This window comes from Haematobia irritans, chromosome 3 (assembly GCF_050003625.1).
Source record: "Haematobia irritans isolate KBUSLIRL chromosome 3, ASM5000362v1, whole genome shotgun sequence".
Lineage (NCBI taxonomy): Eukaryota > Metazoa > Arthropoda > Insecta > Diptera > Muscidae > Haematobia > Haematobia irritans.
This window is the reverse complement of record NC_134399.1, coordinates 78804805-78821088: the sequence shown is the minus strand read 5'-3', so window position 1 is coordinate 78821088 and position 16284 is coordinate 78804805. Positions and strand designations below refer to the sequence as shown.

At 34.6% G+C, this 16284-nt stretch overlaps 1 protein-coding gene across 3 annotated transcripts in view; it reads left to right on the top strand.

Moving 5' to 3' along the window:
* Nucleotides 1–606: 606 nt before the first annotated feature.
* The window catches only part of Peritrophin-A (Peritrophin A), a 31985-nt gene continuing 16307 nt past the window's right edge, over nucleotides 607–16284 (top strand). Inside the window, exons 1-2 of one of the 3 annotated variants that reach the window (XM_075298488.1) lie at nucleotides 607–764; nucleotides 839–922. In XM_075298488.1, coding sequence (XP_075154603.1) covers nucleotides 874–922 — 49 coding nt within the window. In that variant the 5' untranslated portion in view covers nucleotides 607–764; nucleotides 839–873. Of the gene's footprint in view, nucleotides 765–813; nucleotides 923–16284 lie in introns of all 3 variants that reach the window. The other 2 variants (XM_075298486.1, XM_075298487.1) reach the window with 2 other exon arrangements.

Below are 16284 nucleotides of genomic sequence, written 5' to 3'. Positions count from 1 at the left end.
AGAAATTTTCAAATATAGCGGCAACACTTGAAATAACTGCATGTATATTTTGCAATAGGTGTGTTGTTGTTGTTGTTGATTTGTTTTAACGGAAATGCAAATAATTTAAAGTACTTTGTCTACTGTCTAGGCTACGCATGCGCAGAAACCATTGATTCAAACCTACATTGTGCAGATATCGTTTTCATTCCATATGCAACGCCAACATGCAAATCAAACCCACAAAAGCTTTTACTTTCAATCAAACACGTTGGGTGGAAGGTGTATGAGAGCTTTGGCAAATGCTTTTCGATGAGTGGATTCCAATAAAAATCTTTGAATTTTTAAAACCAATATAAAAAACAATAGCATACACACACATAGTCACTAACTTGAGGTTTTAGGTTTTGTGGTTATTTTGATTTTGTGTAGTTTTGAATGGAGCCAAAAAAACCAAGCACCAACAGCAAAAACAAAAACAAATATCGAGAGATTTATAGTTGAATATGTCTTATGGACGGTCAGCGGATCGTTTGGCGATTGGATAGATGGATAAGGTCCGCCGTAGCTAACGTTCGCCGCGTCGACGTTTGTTGTATAAGCTTTGCAAACTTTTGTTCACGAATACGTTTAGTTAAGTTTGGAACGTGTAACCGTTAAAACGTTGTTTTGCCTTTTTCGCACGGAAGTGAAACCGAAACTCACACACTAATACCGTCAACAAACCCTCACCCTAAAAAAAAATTTGCGAGAAACGGTCCAACGGCCATACCGAATTTAAAAACGTATGCAAATTGAATTTAAATTTTCGCCATTATATTTCAATATACCAAGTACTTTGATTTAAGGATTACTACAGCTTCAAGGACTAACAACACAATCGAGAGCAGCGTTATGAAACCATTTGGCATTATTCTTGGACTGACACTTTTGGTCGGCTATGGTAAGTGTCAATTTCGGATTGATTACGTTTTTGAAGTGGCGTGTGGTGTTATGGTCAAATGCCTAAAGGCAATTTTGGTACTCGGTGGCTTACTTTCAAATATTAACCACATCACATGTGTGCCTTCGACTACTCCAAGTTATGACTTAATTTTAGCCAATAATTGGAGTATAAGCTGCAGACATTGCAGCCACTCAGCCATTGTAGAGCCCGTTGTCCATGGCTGTTTTTTTTCTTTTGTGGTTCAACATTCAATTTTTTTTTAATCAATAATAGTATTGTTCAAGTTACCTACTTTCAATTATTGCTATTACCTAGCGAATATCGCGCTCGATTGGTAATCTGGCTTTACACAGTGACCAGCAGCAGTAACAGGTGTTTAGTGTAGATTTCAAAATCACATTGGAATCTATAAGGGGAGTGTATGTCTTGCGAAATTGACTAAACACCCACGATTTATGTGAGGAACATTTTCTATTGTGTACTGGGTGGTAACTGGATTCTTAGATAATTTAGATCTTATACTCGTATTGAAATAAATTTATGGGGTAGCTGCTCTATAAACTCGTATTTGGATATAAAATTGAAAATAAAAACTGGCAAAAATGGGATGATTTCGAGTAAAAGAGCATCATTTTTGTTGATGATTAGCTTTTCTAAAGTTTATCATAATCTTATTTGATGACAAGCCATAAATGTACAACGATCTCAATATGAAGAAAATCCGATTAAATTCGACTACATAATACCCAAGCAAAAAAAGTTGTTCGAATAACATTTCTTCTTAAGCGCATCCATGGATCCTTCTATCCATTTTTATCCACTTCCAATGAAGTTCTTTTTGACATCGATTAAATATCGCAAATACAAATACAAGTTAGTAAAGTCTAAGGTCGGGCGGGGCCGACTATATTATACCCTTCACCACTATATAGACAAAAAATTTTCAAACCATCTCAATTCCTTCAAATTTGTTGCTTTACATTCCCATATACAAATATTTACATCATAATCGATTTGGAGAAACAGTTTTAAACTTCTACAAAGTCTATAGACTTTAAATTTAAATTGAAACAAAACATAATTAAGTAAAAAACAAGTTAGTCGGCGGGTCCGACTATATTATACCCTTCACCACTTTGTAGACCAAAATTTGTGTTACCATCTCAACTCCTTCATGAAGGTTTATATTCCCATATACAAATAACCGGTTTGGAGACAATTCTTTGTACTTCTACAAAATCTCTAGAACTAAAATTTAAATCGGCTTATGCCCTGGGATGAAGCACAATGTTACTAAAAAATGTGGGAAACATTTAAATCTGAACCAATTTTGAGGCAACTTCGCAAAAGCGTATTTATCATTTATCGGTCGATAGATGTGTATTAGAGTAGGAAAATTTGAGTCATTTTTACAAGTTTTCGACTTAGCAATGGCGATTTTATAAGGAAAATGTGGGAATTTTGGTAATTTTGGCCTAAATCGGGAAAAAATATATGGAAGCTATATCGAAATCTGAACCGATTTCAATAAAATTTCACATGCATAGTTACTATGTTAATTCCACTCCCTCTGGAAAATTTCACGTAAATCAGAGTAATCCTTTTGCCTCTGTGGTCATATTAGTCCAAATCGGGCGAAAGATATATATGGGAGATATCTAAGTCTGAACCGATTTCAACTAAATTTGGCACAATTAACGATCCTATTAAACGTACTCCTTATGCAAAATTTGAACCAAATCAGGACAAAACTCTGGCTTTTGAGGCCATATAAGTTCAAATCGGACGAAAGATATATATGGGAGCTATATCTAACTCGGAACTGATTTTAATCAAATTTGGCACACTTAACTATACTATTAAACTCACTTCTTGTGCAAAATTTGAAGCAAATCAGGACAAAAGTCTGGCTTTTGTGGCCATATAAGTGCAAATCGGACGAAAGATATATATGGGAGCTATATCTAAATCTGAACCGATCAGGTTGATATTTTGCATATTTTACGAGAGTCGCAAACCATTTGGCTGTACGAAATTTTAAGAAAATAAGTTGATAAATACGTCAATTATGACCAGATCGGTGATAAATATATATGGCAGCTATATCTAAATCTGAACCGATTTTTTTTTCAAAATCAATAGCGATTGTCTGTGAGCCAAATTAAAACTCTGTGCAAAATTTTAGGACGATCGGACTTAAACTGCGACCTGTACTTTGCACATAGAATTACATATACAGACAGACAGACAGACAGATGGATAGGCAGATGGACATCGCTAAATCGATTCAGAATTTAATTCTAAGACGATCGGTATACTAAACGATGGATCTCAGACTTTTCCTTCTTGGCGTTACATACAAATGCACAAACTTATGATACCCTGTACCACAGTAGTGGTGAAGAGTATAAATATGGGAAATATAAAGTTAAAGCCATTTTATTTATTGCACAAAAGCCCATTTATGATTTATTCGGTGATACACATGTATTAGAGGTATATGACAATTTGAGGAATATTTATGTTTGTTCCTTAGCAATGGTGACTTCACAAGAATATTGACTAAATTTCACTAAGATAGGTGGTCAATAGTGGGGTTTGTGGCAATATCTGGCCACATCGAGCCAAATTTACACAGGCGGAACCTTATCTACATCTTCTGTGGAATGTATAGTGCCATTTTTGTCGGAAATCGGAAGAATATTTGGCGCTTTATCCGAATCTGAAACGATTTGGATAAAATCGACACAGTTAGATAGAATGCTAAATATTGTTTCTGTGTAAAATAAAATCAATTGCAGTAAAATTCCAATTCTATTGCAGTATAAAATATCAGATTTTCTACCATATTTCCCCAAATCAGTCGTATATGGGAGCTATATCCAAATCTATACCAATTTGAACTAAACTACTCTCAGGGAAAAATTATCAATCAATTAAATCGAAATGTCCAAATCTGAACCGATTTCAACGAAAATTAGCATTGACCATTCACTGTACTCTTTGTGCAAAATTTGAAGGAAATAAAGGTAAAATTCTGGCCTCTAAGGCCAATTAAAACAATATCGGGTGAAAGATACATATTGGATTTTAACCAAATTTGGCATGTATAGCTATCATATTAATTCTACTCCTTGTGCATAGCCTCACATAAATCGCACTAACAATTTGGCCTCTATGGTCACATGAGTCTAAATCGGGCGAATGATATATATGAGAGTTACATATATCTAAATCTGAACCGACTTCAACCAAATTTAGCAAGGATTAGTATATATAGAATATCACTTCTACTCTCTGTGCAAAATTTTACGTGAAACGGTGGTAAAATTTGGCCTCTACGTTCATATCTAAATCTGAACCGATTTCAACCAAATTTAACATTCATTGCTAGTATGTCAATTCTATTCACTGCGCAAAATTTCACGTAAATCGGTGTTAAACTTTGGCCTATGTAGTCATATGAGTCTAAGTCGGCCGAAAGATATATATAGGAGCTATATCTAAATCTGAACCGATTTCAACTAAATTTGTCACAATTGACGACATTTTCAATTGTACTCCTTGTACAAAATTGTAAACAAATCGGGGAAAAACTCTGGCTTCTGCACAGGAAGTTAATTTGAGTCAATTTCTTTATAACTCGCTTTTTTCATATTTTTAATGGGAAATTTATTTTTTGTGCTTCAAATAGGTTAAAAACAGATTAAGAATTAATACAATGGTAAAAAATAATTTAAATTTAGCAGAAAAAACGCCAAATCCTTTGTAGAAAAATTTCGAATTTTTGAAAATATTTGATCAAAAAATTCCAGACAAGCGTTATAATGCATTAAAAATCTTAAAAAATTTTAAAAATTATTTATTTGTCAAAATACCACAAAATTTCTTAATTCACATCTAAAACTTTGAATTCGCCTCACACCTTAAGAAGTGATGCAAATTCAGAGCGACGGCTTTTGAAATGGTGGACATCCATCCTATGACAAGCCCATGTTAAATTCATCGCTTCTGCGTCAATTTGGCACCACTTCCGGATCCAAAAAGAACATTTTCACTACTTTTTTGGCGACGCATTTTTTGCTGGAATACTCTCAACATTTTTACCATTCCTTTTATTTTAATTCCGAGTCAAACATACGGCTTCTTTATAATAAAGACATTTTTTTAAGAAAATATCTACCATTAAACTAGGCATTACAACTAAATATGATGAAGATCTCATTTGTTGAATTTTAATTATCCTTTCAGATATATTAATAAATGTTTTCACGTACAAAAAAGGTGTAAAATCCTCAGCATACACTCAAAAAACAATGAACTAACTAGGAAGGAAAATTTTTAGAAAGGTTAATTTTAGAAAATTTTAACTACAATATATTATAAACGCAGATGTCACGCAAATTTCACAAAAATAAGTAAATATTTGTCAACAAATGCATTAAAAATTATTAGACATATTTTTTTTCACTTCTAAAAGAAAACTTCGTAGTTTGAAGGAAATAATTGGAGTTAAAATTGCATAAATAACTTCAGTACCATACGAAACGCAAGATGGGCGCATTTTTGGTTAAATTTCTAGATTTAATGAAAAAAATTAAAACAAAAGTTGTAAACTTTTCTTTAAATAAAATTTATTTTCTTTTAAAGAAATTTCTCTTAATTATTGCGTATAGTTTGTGTTCCAGAAATTAGGTCGCATTATATTTCTTATTATGCCAATATTTTTTCAGTAAGAGAACAGCAAATCAGATTACAAACAAGCCTTCTACATCATCACAAATAAAATCCAGATTGATTTATATGCTACTTTTCAAAATGATAGATTAAATATCGAAGGTTATGACGTACATATTACGACAAAAATATTTTTAAATTAGTTGCTAATGAGAGATTACATTAGTCTATTAGTTTCTGTACTTCATAAATTTGACTATGAATTTGGATTAGTGTAATGAGTAGAATACATTATGTTTCATATAAGCGCATTATATTAAAATCGCAATTATACTTCAGTAACTTGTTTATGATCTTCAGGGCAAAGAATAAGGTGAATTTGTTTGTTAAACGGAGTATGTTTGAATCTCCACATCAATTTCATCCCCCCTGGATAGAATGCACTTATGCCAACGTCGTTTCCAATCCTCCATCAGTTCCGTCTTCGATTCAGCTCTTATCTTTTTAATGGACTCGAAAAGCACTCATCGGAGTGGTCTTTTGAGTTTTGGTTATAGCCAAAACATGCGAATACGGTGGCTGCGGAACGATATTGGTAGAATTTTTGGGGTACATTCTCATGAAGAACGAGTGCAGTATAGCGTCTCATAATACACTAGTTCTTCGTGATCGAATTCGCATTGGTCCATTCCTGGTCGTTTAAGTCGATTTGTTTTGTTTCTTTTCTTATTTCTAATCAAACTTAAATTCACACGCCATGGAGTGGGGGTATACAGTAGAGGTGTGCACGTGAGTAATAGTTTACTCACGCGCACGCACACCCACGACCGAAAAATATTACTCACGCACTATATTGTGTGGAAGAACTCATGCACACTCACTCACGAAAACGTTGTGACTCACGAAAAATGTCGTGACTCACGAATAATTTTATGAGTAATTTACCTTAGCGACGTGTCTACAAAACATGAGGATTATTAAAATCGAGAGCGTTATTAAACTCTTAACATCCCAGGTGTCACTAAAATTGTAAGTGAATTTAACTCTTAAGCATTTTATGTTGGTGAGCGGCATTATTTTCGAGAGCGTAATTTGTTACTCACACACACTCACGAAGATATTATTTTCATGGCTCACGCTCACGCACGACATTTTGGTTTGTTAATTACGCTCTCGAACACTCACGCGTGAGTCACGACAATTTCGTGTCACGTGCACACCTCTAGTATACAGTGAAACCTATACAACTTGGACACTCTGAAAACCGGACACCTTCCAAACGTGAACCGTTGTCTGGAGACGTTTGTTATATTAACACATTAAAATTAACCTCTTATACCTGTACACATCTCAAATATGGACAAAATTTAGGCGACTGTGGTTGTCTAACTTTCTGAGGTTTCATTGTAATATGTTTGTCATTCCGTTTCCGATTATAGAAAGTATATGAAATCTTGATCAGAACCAAATTATAAGTCGATATTCGTCTATATGTTGTAAACACGCTACAGCCTTCAATAATGAACCTGTCGTGCTGAAATTTTTGCACAGACTCGTCTTTTGTCGGCAGGTTCGAAGTTGGGCTATATCGGTCCACGTTTTGATATAGCCCCCATATAAACCAACCTCTCGATTTGGGGTTTTGAGCATCTAGACAAAGAAATTTTTATACCATTTACGAGTACATGAAATTCAAAATCTAAAGGTATTTTAGGTCCACAAATGCCGTGCCGAATATGGTGTGTATATGTCCAAGTTTTGGTATAGCCCCCATATAGACCAAACAACGGGCTTGACTACTTGAGCTTCTAGAAATCCCAATTTTTATCATAGCTGTCCTGCTCATTCGAGTAATACGAGTAAAAATCGATAGAATTCAGATTTAAAATCATATCAAGGGCGTTCTTTCATCGGATTTTCTTGTGCGCTTGGACGACAAATTTAAGATTCGGCTAAAGCTCAAACAAAAATGGTCCTTATAAATCCCAATGGGAGCCATCGTGCATAGGGTCGAGGGTTCAACCCCAGTTTCGATCGTCCTGTCCTGCTCATTCGAGTAATACGAGTAAAAATCGATAGAATTCAGATTTCAAATCATATCAAGGGCGTTTCTTCATCGGATTTTCTTGTGCGCTTGGACGACAAATTTAAGATTCGGCTAAAGCTCAAACAAAAATTGTTCTTATAAATCCCAATGGGAGCCATCGTGCATAGGGTTCAACCACAGTTTCGATAGAAAACCAAAAAGTTTTTCAGCGGATTATCTTCAGGTGGATTATCCCTTCTCAGTAATACTGGTGAAATTTTTGAGTGTTTCAAAGTTCGTTCGGACTCGGCTATAAAAAGTGGGTCCCTTTTCATTGAGCTAAACATAGAATTGGGCAGCACTCAGTGATAAGAGAGAAGTTCATCAATGAGGTGTCACAATGGATTGAATAGCCTAAGTGAGTCTGAAACATCGGGCTGCCACTATATCTAACCTAACCTATAAATCCCAAATCTGATGAAGCCTCCATATGTGGAAACTTTAAATTTCACTTCGAGAAGCGTATTAGCCGAACCGATCAGCTTGAAAGAGTATATATCTGTCATCAAACCCCTGGCATTCTATATATGTTATTTTCAAGTAACCCGCTACGACGAAGAGTTTTGAAAGGAAAGTATTATCTTTGATTCGTGGTGGTGGGTATTTAAAATTCGGTCCGGCCAAGCTTGAAGCCTTAAAACCTTGCTATTTTGACGCTAGAGGCATTATTCTAATAGTGCAAAACTTAAGTAGTTTATCGGAAAAAATGTCAAAGATAATCCGATGATGAAAGTCAGGGCTATATGATCGATGTATCAAAACCAAGCTCTTCCGTTTTTGCCAAGCCATCAACCATCCAAAAATTCGTCCATATCGGTCTATTATTATATATTGGGTAGCTAATATGTAATGCATCAAAGTAAAACGCTATTTTTTTAGTTTCATTGTCCAAAAAAAATATGTCGGAAATAATATCAAATTTTAGAATTAGTTTAGACGGTCAACAAAGCGGTTACTTTTTTTAGGGAAGTTCTTGATTTTAGGTTAGGTTATGTGGCAGCCCGATATCAGGCTCACTTAGACTATTCAGTCCATTGTGATACCACAGTGGTGAACTTCTCTCTTATCACTGAGTGCTGCCCGATTCCATGTTAAGCTCAATGTCAAGGTACCTCCTTTTTATAGCCGAGTCCGAACGGCGTTCCACATTCCAGTGAAACCACTTAGGGAAGCTTTGAAATCCTCAGAAATGTCACCAGCATTACTAAGATGGGATAATCCACCGCTGAAAAACTTTTTGGTGTTCGGTCGTAGCTGGAATCGAACCAACGCTCTTGTGTATGCAAGGCGGGCATGCTAGCCATTGCACCACGGTGGCTCCCTCTTTCTTGATTTTAGTCTTATACAGCCCAAGTAAAAAATATATGGTTTTTAAGCGTTTTAATTTTATAATATCGTTATAGTAGTCAATGAATCCTTATTACAGATCTTGTAATGGCAGCATAAAAGAAACCAAGACGCAAGATTTTGTTTAAAATTATGTAACAAGCATTGAAAATTCCCCATTATTGCCTCAAACTATTTATGTGAATCTTGTTCTTCAATAACACTCAAAGAAACGTAACGATTAGAATGAAAGGTGACAAGAATATTAAATTGTCAAAATAATAGCATGTCTTATGATCCGGCACCTTGCTGAGACACAAACTTTGCAAAATGACCTAAGTAAATAAATAAAAACAATAAACAATTTTTGTGGGAAACGACATCAACATTAACATTCCATGCAGCACCTCTACTACTCGTATAGACAAGGGATCATAAAAAATTGAAGAAAAAACAAACAAACACTAAACTAGACAGAACGAAGTAAAGCCACAAGAAGTATAAATACCATGACTTCACTTTCGGCATTTACAAAACAAAACAGAAATGCATTGACATGTATATTTCTGATATTTGACGTATTTGTTGGATACCATATGCCATAAAAGTCCCTATGCTGTGCTAGAGAATGACACTTGGACATTTAATATACTTTTCCGCTACTAACAGAAATTTCACAATTCACTCATATGCTCATAGGCGTAGTCATGGGGGGAAAATGTTATTTGTGGATGGGGAACATGTAACATGTTTGTCGCAACCATATTATTTTCTCGGAAAATATGAACCTAATTTCGACAAGCAAGTTTATGTTTGGTGAGAATACAACCATTTTGTGAGAAACATGTTCCACGTATTAATATAACATTTTGCTATTGAAACATGTTTTGCTATAGAAACATGTTTGATTATATTCATTCTCTGCGTGTATGTCGTTTTGGAGGTGGGCATCAATATTAATGCCCTCCTCCAAAGCCTTTCTTTTGCGTTTTATTTCCCTCCATCCTTCCATTTGTAACACATCGAAATATTAATCGTAGACCCCATAAAGTATATATATTCTAGGTCGAGTTGAAATTTTGAATCGATCTAGCTATATAGTCCGTCTGGCTGTCCGTCCGTCCGTCTCTTGAAATCATGACAACTTCCGAACGAAACAAGCTATCGATTTGAAACTTATCACAATTAGTTATTATTTATTTAGGTCGGATGGTATTTCAAACGGGCCATATCGGATCATTTTTAGGTATAGCCTCCTTACATCGTTATGTCATCGAACAACCATGCAAAAATGTGTCCTCACTGGTCCCATATAAGTCCCATATAAACTGATTCCCAGATTTGGCTTACGGAGATATTTAGGGGAGTATATTTCATCCGATGCGGTTGAAATTTGTTTGCTGATGTCAATATATGCCTTTTACCAACTAATCAAAAATTGATCCATATACACCCAGAAAAAAGTGACCCCTTCTTTAAGTTAAAATGAACTCATTGTGAAGAAAGTTGAACTTCGTATAGCGCCAAAGACATTTTTATTTGTTTGAACGATGTGATTTTCGTAGAAATTAGGAATAATGTATTCCATATATTAGTTAACATTTTCCTATATTTATGTACCACTATACTACAGAATGAAAAAATTTAACTAATTTGAATTCATATATGGAATGATTTTATTGAAATTTTTTCATTCATTTGGACAAATCTTACACATTTGTGGTAAAACTTTTACTTCATAATTAGAACAGCTTACCTTCGTTTTTATATACAATTTTATTTATTTCTATAAGCAACTTTATCTTCAATAAAAGACATGTTTTATTAATATATTGAATATATTTATTAAGAATCAACAGCATCGAATCTCTTTGAAATATTAGTTTATTATTCCACTATTTCCAATTTCCGTGTGATATTATCAACTGTAAAACGCACTTTTTCTTCTTCTTGTACTTTTCACTTTTAATAAGTTGCTGCCTAACGATTTTGTCCTCCTTTTACAATTTCAATACCTACAAATATAAAAAATCATAAAACATTGTTGTTCCAAAAGGTTAGCGTCACAGAATATTACCTGATAATTGAAGATTCCAAAATTAAGACAAATGAAAGGGTTGTTATTCTGCTGGTGTTTTCTTTCTTTATATACCATCACGAACATTGATAGATTTATTTTCAAAAAACGAACATTTTTCTCACTAATTTAAAATAATAAATATTTTATATATTTTATTTGTTATTTATTATATTATTTTACCATATTATTTTTATACCCTCCACCATAGGATGGGGTTATATTAACTTTGTCATTCCGTTTGTAACACATCGAAATATTGCTCTAAGACCCCATAAAGTATATATATTCTGGGTCGTGGTGAAATTCTGAGTCGATCTAAGCATGTCCGTCCGTCCGTCCGTCTGTCCGGCTGTCCGTCCGTCTGTGGAAATCACGCTAACTTCCGAACGAAACTAGCTATCGACTTGAAACTTGGCACAAGTAGTTGTTATTGATGTAGGTCGGATGGTATTGAAAATGGGCCATATCGGCCCACGTTTACGTATAGCCCCCATATAAACCGATCCCCAAATTTGGCTTGCGGAGCCTTCCGGAGCAGCAAAATTCATCCGATCCGGTTGAAATTTGGTACGTGGTCTAAGTATACGGTCTCTAACAACCATGCAAAAATTGGTCCATATCGGTCCATAATTATATATAGCCCCCATATAAACCGATCCCCAGATTTGACCTCCGGAGCCTCTTGGAGGGGCAAAATTCATCCGATCCGGTTGAAATTTGGTACCTGATGTTAGTATACGGTATCTAACAACCATGCAAAAATTGGTCCATATCGGTCCATAAATATATATAGCTCCCATATAAACCGATCCCCAGATTTGACCTCCGGAGCCTCTTGGAGGAGCAAACTTCATCCTACCTGATTGAAATTTGGTACGTGGTATTAGTATATGGTCTCTAACAACCATGTAAAAACTGGTCCATATCGGTCCATAATTATATATAGCTCCCATATAAACCGATCCCCAGATTTGACCTCCGGAGCCTCTTGGAGGGGCAAAATTCATCCGATCCGTTTGAAATTGGGTACCTGATGTTAGTATACGGTCTCTAACAAGCATGCAAAAATTGGTCCATATCGGTCCATAATTATATATAGCTCCCATATAAACCGATCCCCAAATTTGAACTCTGGAGCCTCTTGGATGAGCAAAATTCATCCGATCCAATTGAAATTTAGTACGTGGTGTTAGTATATGGTCTCTAACAACCATGCAAAAATTGGTCCATATCGGTCCATAATTATATATAGCTCCCATATAAACCGATCCCCAGATTTGACCTCCGGACCCTCTTGGAGGAGCAAAAGTCATCCGATGCGGTTGAAATTTGGTACATTACGTTAGTATATGGCCTCTAACAGCCATGTAAAAATTGTCAAATTTTATTACTATAGAAAGTTTTGTCAAAATTTCATTTCTATAGAAAGTTTTGTAAAAAGTTTATTTCTATAGCAATGTTTGTCAACATTTTATTTCCATAGAAAATTTTGTCAAAATTTTATTTCTATAGAAAATTTTGTAAAAAATTTATTTCTGTAGAAAATTTTGTCATCATTTTAGTTCTATAGACAATTTTGTCAACATTTTATTTCTATAGAACATTTTGTCAACATTTTATTTCTATAGAAAATTTTGTCAAAATTTTATTGCTATAGAAAATTTTGTCAACATTTGACTTCCATAGAAAATTTTGTCAACATTGTATTTCTATAGAAAATTTTGTCAAGTTTTTATTTCTATAGAAAATTTTGTCAAAATTTTATTTCTATAGAAAAATTTGTCAAACTGAATTATATACGTATTTAATCGGCCTTTTTCTTGTTTAATATATACCCCTTATGGACTAACTTACAATTTAGAAGACAGTGTTAAAAAGTTTTACGATACCTTGCCATCGGCAAGTGTTCTCGCAACCCAAGTAATTCGATTGTGGATGACAGCCTTTAGTAGAAGTTCCTACGCAATCCATGGTGGAGGGTACATAAGATTCGGCCTGGCCGAACTTACGGCCGTATATACTTGTTTAACAATCTTTCCGTATATCACAACAACGCGATTCCAACTAAAAAAACAACCCACGCGCAAACATATCGATTACACCCACGCGCAAACACATCGATTACGATGACAGGTATCGATTACAGGTAGACAATAGAAATTTAGGAAAATTTCCTATATTCTAACAAGTGTGTTTCCTTAAGTTTTGAAAGGATTGCATACTTCTTAGTACGAATGAACTAAAATATTTTTCTATGTCAAGTGTTGTTCGTATGTATGAAAAACTTTCTATTATAAAGGAAGTCGCAATTATCATTTTATAAGAAATTTTACTAATTTTGAGGAAACTTGGTTTTAGTTCGGTTTTTGTTTATTTTTACGAATGCTTTGTTATCGGTGAATAAAATTTTCTTTTTCAGTAGTAAATTCTTATACCCAGCGAAGAAAATAGTATGAGTAAAATTCCATGCCTTATTCTAGTTAATGAACTATTCCTAACTGCTTACAGGTTAGGATTTTTTTAATGAAACGAGTAAATTTTATTATTTTTCACAAAAATTTACCTTGATGGAAATAAAATGGATAAACTATATTGATGAAAATTTTTTCCTTTAGTTTCGAAGGCACTCTTTTCTGGGTGTAGGTCCATAATTATGTATAGCCCCCAAAAAGCATGATTTTGGTATTGATTTCAAGCCAAAGAAGCGGATACTTGAAGTAAGGAAATTTAAGACACAATTCTCTTTTAAATTTGAGTTTTTCGTACTTGATTCTAGTAAACAAATTTTAATTTTTTTATACCCTCCACCATAGGGAATAGTATATATAGTATATTATCTTTGTCATTTCGTTTGTAACACATCGAAATATTGGTCTAAGACCCTCTAAAGTATATATATTCTGGGTCGTGGTGAAATTCTGAGTCGATCTAGCTATGTCCGCCCGTCTGTCCGGTTGTCCGTCCGTCTGTGGAAATCACGCTAACTTCCGAACGGAACAAGCTATAGAATTGAAACTTTGCAGAAGTAGTTGTTCTTTATGTAGGTCGGATGGTATTGCAAATGAGCCATATCGGATAATTTTTACGTATAGCACCCATATAAACCGACCCCAGATTTGGCTTGCGGACGCTATACGAAGAGCAAATTTCATCAGATCTGGTTGAAAGTTGGTACGTGGTGTTAGTATATGACTTTTAATATCCATGCAAAAATTGGTCCATATCGGTCTATAATAATATATAGCCCCTATATAAACCGATCTCCAGATTTGACCTCCGGAGCCTCTTGGAGGAACAAAATTCATCCGATCCGGTTGAAATTTGGTAGGTGGTGTTAGTCTATGGTCTCTAACATTCATGCTAAAATTGGCCGTATACGTCCATAATAATATTAAGCCCACATATAAACCGATCCCCTGATTTAACCTCCGGATATGAAGCCCACATATAAACCGATCCCCTGATTTAACCTCCGGAGCCTCTTGGAGGAGCAAATTTCGTCCGATTCGGTTAAAATTGTGTACGTTATACTAATATATAATCTCTAAAAAGCATGAAAAAATTGATCCATATCGGACTATAATTATATATAGGCCCCATATAAACAGATGCCCAGATTTGTCCTCGGGAGACTCTTGGAAGATCAAATTTCTTGGAGGCGCAAATTTCATCCACTTCGGCTGAAATTTGGTACGTTATGTTAGAATATGGTCATGTCAACAAACATGCCAAAAGTGGTCTATATGGGTCCATAGTTACCCTACGGGAAAAGGTTCAACCCCAGGACCGGTACAGGGGTAGTCCCTGATGTGTATGGCCAGTCACAGTTCTGGCCCAAGCATATGGAATGCACCGGTAGATTTGTCATTGGCTGGGAAAATTTACACATTAGGACACGATTGGACTCATCCCAAAGGACACGTCCTGGAACAACTTAGTAGGACTACCCCATAGACAACTGCTTATGAAACAATCTGGGACAAACTTTTAGGACCTGTTTCCATTCGTATCGCACCAGAAAGGAATATGTTGAACAATAAATAATTCTGATAGTTGTATTGTAATAAAAGTGTGGATTCAAAGGATTTTATTATCAAGTGAGTATAAAAATCAATAAATTATATGACAATTAAAAATGTTGGTAAACTGGAGCAGTAGTACCAGTCCTGTAATGGGTCCATTAGTGGCAATTTGCACTAATTTCCCGTAGGGTACATATAGCCTACAGATAAACCGATCCACAGATTTTATTTCATCATGGATAAGCAAATTTTATATGATCTTGCTAACATTTGGTACTAATCACACAAAAAGTGGACCATATAGGATCATAATTGTATATAGCCCCGTATAAACTGACTCATATATTGCATTTCTGCCTCTTTTTTACCGCGCAAAGTCCGGTCAAGATCTGAATTATATAGCTTTTTAATCAGTTTTTTTTTTTTGCCTAATATATACCCCGTACGGACTAACTTCCAATTTAGAAGACGATGTTAAGGAGTTTTAAGATACCTTGCCATCGGCAAGTATTACCACATCCCAAGTAATTCCATTATTCGATCTTTAGTAGAATTTTCTACGCAATCCATGGTGGAGGGTAAAAAATATTCGGCCCGGCCGTATATACTTGTTTCGGTTTCTTTCTTCATGTGCTATCAAAGTCCAAAAAGATTTAACGACAACTTAAATTTTCATATTCGGACTCGACTTCAAGTAGAAATTATGCTATGTTTAAAGTAAAAAACGTCTTTAAAATAAAGTGTTAAAAAACCTCCTATTTTTAAATGTTTTTTGGCTTTGTAGGCAAATTGCAAAAAGTGAACAAATTTAAATAAGGTTTCATTAATTTTTAAGATTTTTTCAAAAGTCTTAAAGACAAGTTCATATTAGGACACCCCATTTTGAGTTGAATCACTTAACTACACTGAAATATTAAAGATTACGCCACCTTAATTTTAGGATGTGAAATTTACAAAATATAAAGGACAAATTTCTTTAAAATAATGAAATTTTAATTAAAATAAAGTTTATAATCTTTGCTTCAAACATTTTTTTCATTAAATATAGGACACAAATTCTGTAAATTGGCGTCCCTCTGCTAAAGTCGCGTGTCTTTGAACATTTGTTTGTACGTGAGTACCTTTACTAATAAAACGCGAAAAGAGAATGAAAATTTGATAAATTAGA